Source organism: Hypanus sabinus, chromosome 8 (genome assembly GCF_030144855.1).
Source record: "Hypanus sabinus isolate sHypSab1 chromosome 8, sHypSab1.hap1, whole genome shotgun sequence".
NCBI classification, from domain to species: Eukaryota; Metazoa; Chordata; class Chondrichthyes; order Myliobatiformes; family Dasyatidae; genus Hypanus; species Hypanus sabinus.
The window spans coordinates 28,265,322-28,278,253 of record NC_082713.1 but is presented as its reverse complement, the minus strand read 5'-3'; the positions used below and the strand labels follow the sequence as shown (position 1 = coordinate 28,278,253).

The following is a 12,932-nucleotide window of genomic DNA, read 5'->3' as shown; positions in this document are numbered from 1 at the left end:
GTTTACCAAATTGAAACAATTCATTGCAATAAATTCGGAGTATAATGTAATTTTTTAATTGAGTGTTTTGAAAATAAAAAACCATGAATACTTAAACATTTGAAGCAGGATGAGGCTTTTGTTCTTGCCCTGTTCAATTAGATCAATGGTACTTTCTTGCACCAACTCCAGGTTCTCTGATTCCCTGGATATCTTAAAAAGGTACATCAATCTGTTTTTTTAAAATATTTTGGGAGTCTACTTCTATTGTTCTAGAGTAGAGTATGCTAAAACTACTGTACTTGCTGGATAAAGATTTATCTGAATGACCAGGTGCTTATTTTGAGACTGATCTTGGTTTCAGACGCCCCAACCATGGAGACAGTTAGTTATTCCTGCAACAGGCCCTTCGATGTTTGCAAGAGCTTTGTACTTGTAAGATCAGGGGTTCAGTCAACTTGTTCTCTATGCAATCAACCAGCTCAGAAATCAATCTGATTTCTTTATTACACTGTTCCAATCCTTCAGCTGGGTAGATCTAGACCTTTTACAAAATATTCTTCCTAGCGTCCTGTATATTTGGGGAAAAATTCCTCTACTTTATTACCACCTTCAATAATCCTCCTGCTTAATTTATTTTATCAGAAGCTCTTTTGTAGATCAAATATATCATATACTCTGATTTGCCCTCATCTATGCTGCTATTTGCTGCCAAAAATACTCTAATTTCCCTTTGGAAAAATTTATTGCCAATGTCCCATCTGATTATTTTAAATGCCCCATTAATATAATTTTAACAGATTTCAGCATTTCTCCCTGACTGATGCCAGGTTTGCAATCTATAATTTTGTCTTTTGCTGTCTTTTAAATAAAAATTATTTTTGCTTCCAGTAAAGTGAAGTGTGATGCATCTATGGGTGGAATCTTTGAAGGTGATGACTGGTGTAGCCACACCCTAGTCACTTTCTTGAAAATTCAAGGATGTAGGTGATTATGTATTGGGGATTAATTACGATTAAGCCCAATATTTTTATCATTTTCCACTTTTTTGGCTTATTTTTACAGGCATTTTAATCCTCTTACTAGCTACCTTTTGGTTGAATACTGGATTTACTTGTATAAATCACTTAGCACAATAACAGACATATAACAGTTATTTTACTTGGTGCTTCCTTGACTTTCATTTTGAAAGAACAGCTCAAAGTAATGATGTTTAGTTCATTTCCACAATTACTTAAATGTTTTTATGCTAGCTTAGTTGACATTGTGAATTTCATGTTTTCTTTGCAGAATACATAGTCATTTTGAGATTATGTTGATCCATATATAGATCGAAGGATTAGATTTGCGCAGTCTGTATATGCATAATATGCTAGGATATGATTAATAATATTGCATTGAGCAAATTCAATTGAAATCCAAGGAAATGGCCAATTGGGATAGATGATACATTTTTCCTGCTTGACCATAATTATAGAATCCAAACCACATCGTGGCATTTGTGGGATTCCTACAATTTTATTGACAGGCTACATTTTATTTGGATTTTGCAACATTGGATTCGCCAGTTCTTCTAGAGTATGCAGATAATTATTTCTAATTCTCAGTATTTTGGGGAAATGGCCTAATCACATTTGGCTTTCATCTTCCAGGAGCTCTCTTTGCAGGAAGATTATTTGAAGGTTCCTTGGCATTAAAGCAACACTTTAAAGTAATAATGTCAGGTATTAAACTGAGATAATCAGAGCCTCCTATTGGACAAAATGAATAGCATACATGCTATTCTGTTCCTATTACAAGAAACTGGCAAGCAGCTTGACCTTTGCAGATTAATAAAATTTACTGAGAATTTCGAGCTGCTTGCTAGTTCCTACTCTGCGCAATGTAGCAGAATTATTTTAATTTGCTGCATTACAGAAAATTATTTCTACACGCACTGGTTGGTTACACTTTCAATTGGGTGAATACTGTTAATGAAGCAAAATTAATCTGTTCTGTAAGAATCTGTAGTCAATGAAATGTTGATTTCATTTTCATAAATTGTGTGTACGGTAAACCATTTAGTCAGTTTAGTCAGGAGTTAATCATTGCGTGGTCAGAAGTGAGAATTGTCCATCAAAAACATTGACATTGACAGGAGACATTGAAGGGACGATACCGAAACTTAAATTGAACAAGTATCAGAAAAAATTTATAAAAATTGCATTGGCAGTAGCCAAAAAAGTTATCGCAGTTAGTTGGAAATCTGATTTATATTTAAGTATAGATTGTTGGAATAATGAAATACATAGTTGTATTTCATTTGAAAAAATTATGTATAATTTAAGAAATGAATATGATATATTTTTGAAAATTTGTCTCCCATACTTACAAAAGATAGGATTAAATACATAGGTCCTTTGAAGATAAAATTATAGTAATTGGGGAAAGTAAAAAATAAGTATCAAAATTATTTTGAACTCCATGGAGCATGTGGGGATCCTCCGATATCCAGGCAATCTTTCTCTTTTTTTTCTCTTTAGATAAGGGTTAAGGGGGGGAGGGTTAGTATTATCTTTCTTACTTTTTTACTATTACATTTATTCTTTGTAATTTCTAAAATTTAATATATAAAAAGTGAGAATTGTCCATCAAAAACAGATTGATATGTGCATATAACTTATTCTGAGCCAGTCGTGCTAATGTTTGTTTGAAAGCCTCTTCTCTGACTATCTTCAACAAATGATAAATATTTTTTGACTTTGTTATATGGAATTGTTTACTGATTGAAGTGTATAACATTTAAGGAACTTCAGGTGGCATCTGTGAGAAGGATCTATTGGTAGAGTGGTACCAAAGTGTGGTAGAAGCACAAAACATTCTGCTCAAGTGAGGTAGAGGTACAAATACTACTTTGATTTAGCATGTCTGTACCAATTGAAGAAATACCAAATCCAACTCCACTTTCCAGCGTTAAATCCATTGCCCTATACCAGTGTGTATATTTATTTTCATATATTTAAAAAATATATATATTTTGATGTGAAATGTTGTAGAACAAGTAGGAAAAGATGTTCCAATAATACCATTAAAGTAGTCAAGTAGTCAAAAGTAGTTTTTGTTGTCACCCCACTGAAGGTGATTTGAAATGGAGGGATCTGTAAAACTTGGTAAAGTTGGGAATTTGTTCCAGAGGGGCACGAATTGCTGCCTCCTGCTTCCAATATTTGTAAAATCAAATATTTAGACTTTTTTTATGTGAGTAGGTTTTTATGTTAAAAGAATAAGAAACTTGTAGTAGAATGAAATTAGATACGTAATAAATAACATAGACTAAAATGACCACAAAGATGTGTCTAAATTGCCAAAACTGGTAGTTTGTGGACAGCAAATATTCTGATGTAAACATAAGAAGTTCTGCAAATGCTGGAAATCCAAAGCAACACACACATGCTTTGCTAGAGGAACTCAGCAGGTCAGGTAGTATCTATGGAAATGAACAAACAGCCAAAGATTTGGGCTGAGACCTTTCTTCAAGACTGGAAAGAAAGGGGGAACGTGCCAGAATAAAAAGATGGGGGAGGGAAAGGAGGATAGCTAGAAAGTGATAGGTGTAGTCAGAAGGATAGGAAAGATAAAGGGTTGGAGAAAAGAATCTGAGGTTAGGAGAAAGAGAAGGAGGGGCACTGGGGCAGGCAATGGGCAGGTGAGAAGGGGCTAAAGTCGGGAAGGGAGGGGGAAGTTTTTTTTACAGAAAGGAGAAATTAATATTCATGCCATTGGGTTGGAGGCTACCCAGACAGAATAAAAGGTTTTGCTTCTCCACCTCGAGGGTTGCCTTGTCTTGGCGTAAGAGGAGGCCATGAACTGACTTGTCAGAATTGGAATCGGAATTAAAATTAAGCGGAACCTGGTTTCCGACGTAGCTTCCTATACATTGGTGAGGCCTGTTGAGAGCATCAGGCACAATAAGTGACCCCAGCAGATTCGCAGGAGAAGTGTTGCCTCATCTAGAAGGACAGGGCTGGAATGGAAGTGAGGGAGGAGATGAATGGGCAGTTGTAACACTTCGGTCAGTTGTAGGGGTAAGTGCTAGGAGGAAGATTAGTGGGGAGGGATGAATGGATAAGGGAATCACTGAGGGAGTGATCCCTGTGGAAAGCAGAGAGAGGAGGAAGAGGTAAGGATGTGTCTTGTGGGAAGTTGTGGAGGATATTCTCATTGTTTTAGTCTTGCCTTTGTCTTAACAGCACCTGTGTGTAATTTTATAGTGATTGTCAACTATCTTAGCCATGTTTTGCAAAGTAACTGAAGTATTTAATATTGCCTATGAATGCTAAACTGAAAAATCTTTTGAGCAATACTGTATATGAAGTTTCTGGAGGGAGTAATTGTGGAGGTAACTAGGATGGCATCCTGACAGAAAAAAGCTGAAATGAACATCAAGAGGTACTAATCTTGTGATTCCAAATGTATGCAGTAAAACAAGCATTTTGCCATAGTAATATTGTATGTATTTGTACTTTCCAAGTGGAATAATAAGGACAAATCGTGTTTGTCTTGAGCTAGCAGTTCCATGAGGAGTTGTTGGTTATCTCCTTGCTGCCTGGCATTTCCTGGCTTGGTTCTAGTCTAAGATGCAATCATTCCTGAACTTCTGTTTTGTTGCTGGTGTTGCAACTGAGAACACAGAATCAGTATAAAGAACAGAGTTGTTTGAATGTGTCCTAAAACACTGAGTAAAAAAGAAAGTTGCGAGAAGATAAAATAAAATGTCTTTTTAATTAGAAACAGTGTAGCACCGCACAGAGGCAGGCCTTTGGCCCTACCAGTACATGCCAACCACAACGTCCACCAACTAGTTCAATTTCCAACACTTGGCCCATGTCCCTGTAAGCAGCCCCGCCATCCCTGTGTGTATATCAAGCTGCTTCTTAATTGATACCATTGTACCTGCCTCAACCAGAATCAGGTTTATTATCATTAACATCTGTTGTCAAATCTGTCGTTTTTCAGGCAGCAGTACAGTGCAAGACAAGTACCATAGGTTACAAAATAGTACGAAAGATTTGTAACATGGTAATGGTTATGGTCATGATGGAAAGGAGAAGAAGTATGTGCGTCTTTAGTCTCTTGTACCTTATCCCTGATGGAAGTAACACGAAGAAACTGCTGAATGCAACCCTTCAGCCCTCGAGTTGTGCCACACAGTGACCTCTGATTTAATCAGAGCCTAAACTTGGAACGATTTACACTAACCAATTAACCCACTAACTGGCACATCTTTGGACTCTAGGGGGAAACCCCATGCACCCACTGAGAAAATGTACAGACTGCTTACAGAGGATGCTGGAATAGAACTCCGAACTTTGTCCCAAGCTGTAATAGCGTCACACCAACTGCTATGCTACTCAATGGTAGAGAGGTCCTTGATCTGCAGCCTCAAAGACTCCATTCCAGACTGATGCAACCAGTCAGAAAGCTCTCAACTACACTGTACATCTGTAGAAAGTTAATAGTCTTTGGTGACATACTAAATTTCAAACTCCCAATGAAGTGAAGCAACTGGTGTACTTTGTTATTCGATCAATGTGCTGAGGCCGGAATAGAGATGGTCCGAAATGTTAATACCCACAAACTTGCAGTTACTCATCTTTTCCATCACTAACACGTCAGTGAGGACTGGTGTGTTCTGACTTCCCCTTCCTGAGGTCCATAGTCAATTCTTTAGTCTTGCTGATGTTGCGTGTGAGGTGCTTGTCAGAACACTTAGTCAGCCAGTGAATCAGTCTCTTTCATGTGCACCTCCTTATTACCATCTGCGATTTTTGCCTCATTTAAGCTGTGTCTTGCCACATGGTCATGAGAGTAAGAGAGTAAAGCAGTGGGCTCATTATGCATCCTTGAGGCACGACTATATTGGTAGTCAGTGAGGATAAGATGTTATTACCGTTCCATACTGACTCTGGTCTCCCAATAAAGAAGCCAAAGATCCAGTTGCAGAGGGAAGTACGAAGGCCCATGTTTTGAGGCATGTTGATTAGTACTGACTGCTGCCCTCCAATGTAATACTCCCATTTTTACACAATCTGTTGCATGAGGGAAGTAAATAAAGATTTATGATTATAGATCATTCCTATTTTGAAATGAATATCCTCTTTTTCACCATTAGGATAAGATCACTGAATCTCTAAGAGAAAACTGCTTTAATATAAAACTAGTAATATTATTGTTCATAGAGCAAAGACTTAAATAAAACCATTCAAGATTAAACTATTCTGATGCATTGTAGTCACATTGTGCATAATGATATTCAGATTGCTTTTGAAATGGGTACAATTCGATAATTTAATGTGTAATATAATGTAAATTTCAAAAGGGAAACTAAAGTCCACTTGTTAGCTTGTTAGAGTATGAAATTCTAAAATGAAAATGATACATTTAAAATAATGGTATTTTGAACCAATTTTAAACCCAGTCATACAAAGGGTGAACCCACAGTAGTAACTGATTACTTACACATTGAATAGTGCCAAAACATGAACATCTGTGTATTCTGGCAAGGCACTTTCAGTGGTTTTCCAATTTTTCAGTTGGTTCTTCCACTTGTTTCTTAGCTCTGTGTTGGCTTGCAGTGTCTAATCTTTGTCACTTAACCAAATTTCCCAATTCAAGCATTGTATTTTATTCTGGTGTTGAACAGTTACTCTTGGTTGCTATGGGTTTTGTTTGGCTTTCACCATTGCAACTCTCAGTTGATGTTTCCATAACACTTGTAATTTCCAGTGAGACAACGTTTTTGACCCATAGCTAATCTGTTGACCTTGGTCTGAGTATGGTTGAACTTGGTAGGTGCAAGTGTACCCACCACCACTGGTTCTGGGGACTATTAGCACTTGTGATCTTTCCACCAATGGAACATTGATTCTTGTAAATGCTATTTCCTGTCAGACTTGAGCATTTGCAAAATTTAGCTTTTATTTTTACTAATGAGGTTCAGAATCTGTTCTATTCCTGAAATGTGGAGAAAACCAATATATTAAAAATCTTGATACTCCAACAAAATTTATCTGGCTTTTCTGTGACAATTTGTGGCATCTTTGGTAGTCCCCATTTTAACATTAATTTGTCACCTTCATTCTCCTTTTCCAATAGTGTCAGATATAATATGTACATTGCATCATTGAGGTCTTTCTCTTATATTGCAGCAGATTGCCTGATGTCAAGTTCTGCTTAACTTTTTTCAAATATTTTAATTTTTTACTTAGGGGAGTTAAGGGTTATGGGGTAGGTAGATAGAGCTGAGTTATGGGCATTTCAGCCATGTTATTGAAATGTGGGGCAGGCTTGATTGGCAGAATGGCCTACTCCTGCTCCTATTTCTTATGTTCCTGATTGTAAATAAGAACTATTATACATAAGCATGACAAAAATGGGAAACTGAACCCTGTACTTGACTCCTCTATCATTTGTGAAATGAAAAGGGATTGACAAACAATTTTACATTCACTTTGACTCTATTGAAGTGCATTTTATTTCTAAAGATAATGCATGCATTAATTTATGCACACTTTTCAATTCTAGTCCTCCTTGTGTAACTTTTACTATGCTTTAACAAATTTTCTTGAGCAACACACGTCAAAAGCTGGAGGAACTCAGCAGCTCAGGCACCATCTATGGAGAGGAATAAGCAGTCAATATTTCAGGCCAAGGTCCTTCATCAGGACTGAAAAGGAAGGGGCGGGGAAAAGCCAGAATTAGGTGGGGGAGTAGAAGGAGTGCAAAATTACTTTTTGTTAGGTGAGAGGGGAGGTAGATTGGTGGGGAAGGGGGTCTGAAGGGAGTAGAGTTCCTCCAGCAAAGTGTTTATTGCTCTGGATTTTCAGCATCTGCACAATTTCTTGTGTTTATAAACTTTCTTGTCATTTTAATGTAAAATATTTTGTGATTCATTTGTATTTTTGCTCCAAAAGTAACAATGAATTAAATCAGGAGTGTGAAGAAGGCAGGCAGCCATAAATTAACTAAATTAATGCTGCCTGAGCATTAATTTTGGCATCGGCGGGCAGGCAGGACTTAATTAATATAATCACACTCTCAGTCCTTGGATCCTGGCTTCTGAGACGGCAGGAGTTAGCTGAATAAATCCAAGTTGGCTTTGGATATAAAGATGGCTAGAAATCCATGGATTAAGCTATCCCTTTTTGAAGGTAAGATAACAATAATAAAATAGGATTGTAATAAATGGTATTTAAATTTCTCTTGAGAGATGCACCTGCTGATTTTTTGGCCAAATAGGAGTTGAGAAATTGAATCATTGTGAAAGAAGTGAAGTCACAGTTCATTACTTTGGGATATGGATAAATTAATTGGATTTTTTTTGTTGTTGCATTCACATTTTCCCCTCTTTTCTCTACTTATTTCAGTTTACTAATGTCATACCAGATTGCAGTACAGCAAAATTGGAGATCTCCGGTGTGTCATATGTTTAGCTTTGGGCATAAGATGTTACATGATGTCTTGTGCTGATGGTACAAAACAGTGATTCACTAAGGTTATAAATGAGAAAATTTACAGAAGCTAGAAATGAAGGGTCTCTGCCTGAAACATCGACTGTACTTTTTTCCATAGATGCTGCCTGGGCTGCTGAGTTCCTCCAGCATTTTGTATGTGTTGCTTCACTAAAATTCTATTTGTTCTTGGAATTGCCAGTCAAGTAGCTGACTAAAGGTGAATAGAAAATATGTTGAAATAAATTCATATTTTGATGTATGGCAATTAGGCAGGAAGGAAAAAACTGATCGGGAGTAGGTGTGGTCAAAGAGAAAGATTAACTTGTCACATGTATAGTGAAATATTCTCTGCATCAATGACCATCACAGTCCGAGGATTGTGCTGGGGTAAGTGCCACCATGCTTTCAGCACCAAAATAGCATGCTCACAACTCACTCTAGCCAGTACGTTTTTGGCATTTGGGAGGAAACCTATCCAGTCACAGGGAGAATGTACAGTCCTTGCAGACAGCAGTGAAAATTGATCCCCAATTGATGATTACTGGCAGTGTAAAACAATTGTATTAATCAGTACACTTCCCTGTCACCCTAGGTGGAGTATATAATGGGTTCTGGGAATCTAGCACCACATTAGAAATATGGTAACTTGCTGTTCAGAGGTCTAAGTTTTGATGATAATCATCAAGGCAGCAAAATTAATTATGTGGTTTGTTTCTTTGTTAGTTTGGTAGTTATGCAAACTCCATATTAAATTCTAAATTGGCTGAAAATGACTACTTCATACAGTTGAATTTCTCATACTTCCACATTCATTACTTGGAGGTGACTTACTCATTGAGGAATTTCCTAAACTGCAGTTCTGCACAGATCCTATTATGATATCAAAATAAAATTTCCCAGAGATTGGTTACTTTGAGATTTATTCAGCCTTGGTTTGATGGTTCAAGTTTTTAAAATATTTTTTAGTGTTGCCGAATGAAACAAATAGCTTGTACAAATTCTAGGGTGCAGCATATTTTGCTGTTTTGATGCATACACTGGATTTGGCAGCTAATTTAGAACTAGTTTTACTTCCTCCCTGTTAAGTTTCCCTTCAATTTAAATGACTTGTATCTCATTCTTTAAAAACTTAAAATAAAGAAATATTTAAACTTTGAACTGGGTGTAATATACTGATATAGTATCAAAATTCTGTTGATTGCCTCCATTGTTGTTTGTCATCTGTGTCAATGATCTGGATGATAATGCGGTAAACTGGATCAGCAATTTTGCAGATGTCACCAAGTTTGGGGGTGTAGTGGACAGCGAGGAAGACAATTAAAGCCTGTAGTAGGATCAGGACCATAAGGGAAAATGGACTGAAAACTGGTAGATAGAAAGGCGTTACACTTTGGAGGATCAACCAGGTGAGTGTTTTACACGTTGAACGGAAGGGCACTGAGCAGTGCATTAGAACAGAGATCTGGGAATACAGATCCATATTCCCTTCAAAGTGGTGCCACAGGTAGATAGACTTTTATTTTAAAAAAGACTTTTGACACATTGGCCTTCATAAATCAGTCTATTGACTACAGGATTTGAGATGTTAATGTTGAAATTGTAACCTAATTGAGACCTAATTTGGAATATTGTGTGCCGTTTTGGTCACCTACCTACAGGAAAGATGTAAATAAGATTGAAAGCAGAAAAAATCCTTTAAGAATGTTGCCAGGACTTTAGGACCTTAGTTATAGGGAAAGGTTGAATAGGTTGGCACTTTATGGAATAAATGGAATGGCCTACTTCTGCACCTATTTTCTATGTTTATTCCTTGGAACAGAGAAAATGGAGGGGAGATTTGATAGAGGTATACAAAATTTATGAGTATAGATTGAATAAATGCTAGCATGCATTTTCCATTGAGTTTAGGTAAGAACTAGAGGTCATAGGTTAGGGTGAAATGTTAAAGGGAAACATGAGGAACTTCTCTCAAAGGGTGATCAGAGTGTAGAACAAGCTGCCAGCACAAGTGCTGGATGCAGGACATTTAACAGAAATTTTTGGATAGGTACAAAAATTTTCTATCCAAAGCTTTCCTCTGACACCCACAAAAATGTGATGATAAACTAACTGAGTACGATAAATTATCCCTGGTGTAGGTAAGTGAGTGGCAGGAACGTTATATGTCAGAGAATAAGTTAATTGGGTATAAGTGGGGGGGGGATGCAAATGCTGTCGGAGACCTGGCTTGGCCTGAATGTGACCAAAGTGTGACAAAGTTATAAAATTGTGTTTTAGCAGTGAATGAGTATTCTGAATACGTTAGTGGAAATGTGCTTCTCTAATGTAATTATTAGTCAAGCATTCTCAGATGAATTAAGAGAGTCACTGCTGAGATGACATTCCAAGCATTCTGAACAATTTTTTGGTTCTCTAACCAAGGGAAATTTTTCCTTTGGAGCTGCTTTAAAGCCGGAACTTAGAATGAATAAAGTGACAAAAAGGTCAAGCAGGTTGGGATCAATTGGGATAATGAGAAGTAATCTTATTGATTCCTAGGGGACTAAACATGATAAATGTTTTGGAGAAGTAATTTCTTTTGAGTGAGTCCAGGAGCAGAGGGTGTGGTTTCAGAACAAGGAGTGCCCATTGAAGAGTGGATGCTAAAGGCTAACCTCTGTTGGGACTGATAGTTTTTGGAGCTCCTTGCTTCAGAGAGCTGTAGGGATAGACTTGGTTTATTTAAGGCTGAAAGAGATGTGTCCCTATAGGTAAGCAAATCAATGTACATATGCACAAGGGACAGTATGTGGACTTGATTAGTTGTAATCCTGTAAAATAGTGGAGCTAACTTGAGGGGCTGAATGGCCACCTCACATTCTTTTTATTGTCTTAATGTTTTATAGCTTAGTGTTGAAGTTGGTAATGTCAAAGACAATTCCACGTTATTCCAGTGAGAAGCTTGCTGAGTGGAGCAACATGATTTGCATCAAAGTACAGAAATCAACAAAACTTAAATTGTCAGACATGCTAGATTTCAGAATTTATGCATCTGTTGTACAGTGTCTTGGGGATTTTTGTAGTGTCACAGTTGCCAACTATTGTTGCTCATTCCCAACAATCCCATGTGCTCTCATTAGGATTGTATCCTTCTATGTCTTGCCTTTTTGAATGCTTCACAAATGTAGTATTTATTTGTTGGGTATTTTACACTGGAGCAAGAATTGATTAAAATAATGTAGTGACCTGCAGGTTGAATTCTGAATAGGTTCATGAATTTGGTTTGTATTGCATTGTGTCATAGAGCCTTGCAGCACAAAACAATGTTTTTAGAATGTAAAAGGATGGAATCTCTTACAATGATAAAAGAATTTAAAGTAGATGCAGAGACCGAGCCAAATTGCAATGATTCTGTTCTATTGGGTTGATGAGAATCACTGCACATCAATGCCAAAGAGTAATGTAAACTGCTAACGTTTGTGATTGCAGCCAAGCATTATTCCTTTCACTTTAATATGATTGTATGAATTTCTTTTGTTCTGGACATAATGTTTCACATCTGTATCTCTGGCTTAAGCTGCCTAGCATTAGCTGTTACGTATGCCCATCCTTAATAGTACTTTATGATATGCTTAATTAAATTAAACTTCTAAATTTTAAATAAATCCTGTTCCTTTTACTTCCTTTCTTAAAATGTGGTAATGTATCTGTATTACATAATTTGCACCCATAATTTTGAATTTTAAATGTGTTTTATAAAAGCTTTATCAGAAAGAAAAATTATTATCCATTGCTGCTTCAAAGTTTTATTATAATGTTGAGCTGAAAATAGACTTCTTTCTTAAGACAATATTTGTTCAGATAGCACTTCATATCCTGGTACTTATGCCCTCACTTTATTTTCCAGCCCATTATTTGTGACATGGAAGATTGGCCGTGATAAGCGGTTGCGAGGATGCATAGGTACATTTTCTGCCATGAACTTGCATTCAGGACTCAGGGAGTACACTCTTACCAGGTGAGTTATGCAGAGAGTTCATTTATTCTTTTTGTTTTCAAGCATGCTGACATCAGTACATTGGTTTAAACAGTATTTTCTGTCTATGTATCAAGGAAGGAAGTTAATCTAATAACTAATCATTTAGGTAATCTGGGAAATACTTGTGTACTAAAGGCTGTCCTGCATTAAGAACATCTGTCTTACTGACACCCCTAATGTGCTCTGATGATCTTTCAGTTCAAATGTCCAATGTTTATTCTCATGAATGTTTTGTCTTTCTGTGCCTTTCTCCTTCCACCCCCAACAAACTTTTAGCTATTTCTTATCAGTGTTTTGTGCTTTATTGTGTGTAAATGTACAGTATGTTACCATTTCTTAATGTATTTTCTGAGTTACAGACAAAATAAATCTTAACAATGTCTGTAAAGCTAGAACCCATTCATTACCTGGAAATGGCCTTTAATTGTGATATTAATTAAATG

At 36.7% G+C, this 12,932-nt stretch overlaps 1 protein-coding gene across 2 annotated transcripts in view; it reads left to right on the top strand.

Annotated features, from left to right (window-relative positions):
• LOC132398000 (nuclear protein AMMECR1-like) overlaps positions 1-12,932 on the top strand; it is an 87,641-nt gene that overhangs the window by 18,164 nt on the left and 56,545 nt on the right. Inside the window, exon 2 of one of the 2 annotated variants that reach the window (XM_059976874.1) lies at positions 12,358-12,468. The exons of the other annotated variant lie outside the window; for it this stretch is intronic. Within the exon in view, the coding sequence (XP_059832857.1) occupies positions 12,358-12,468 (111 nt within the window). The remainder of the gene's footprint in view (positions 1-12,357; positions 12,469-12,932) is intronic. 2 annotated transcript variants of the gene reach the window in all.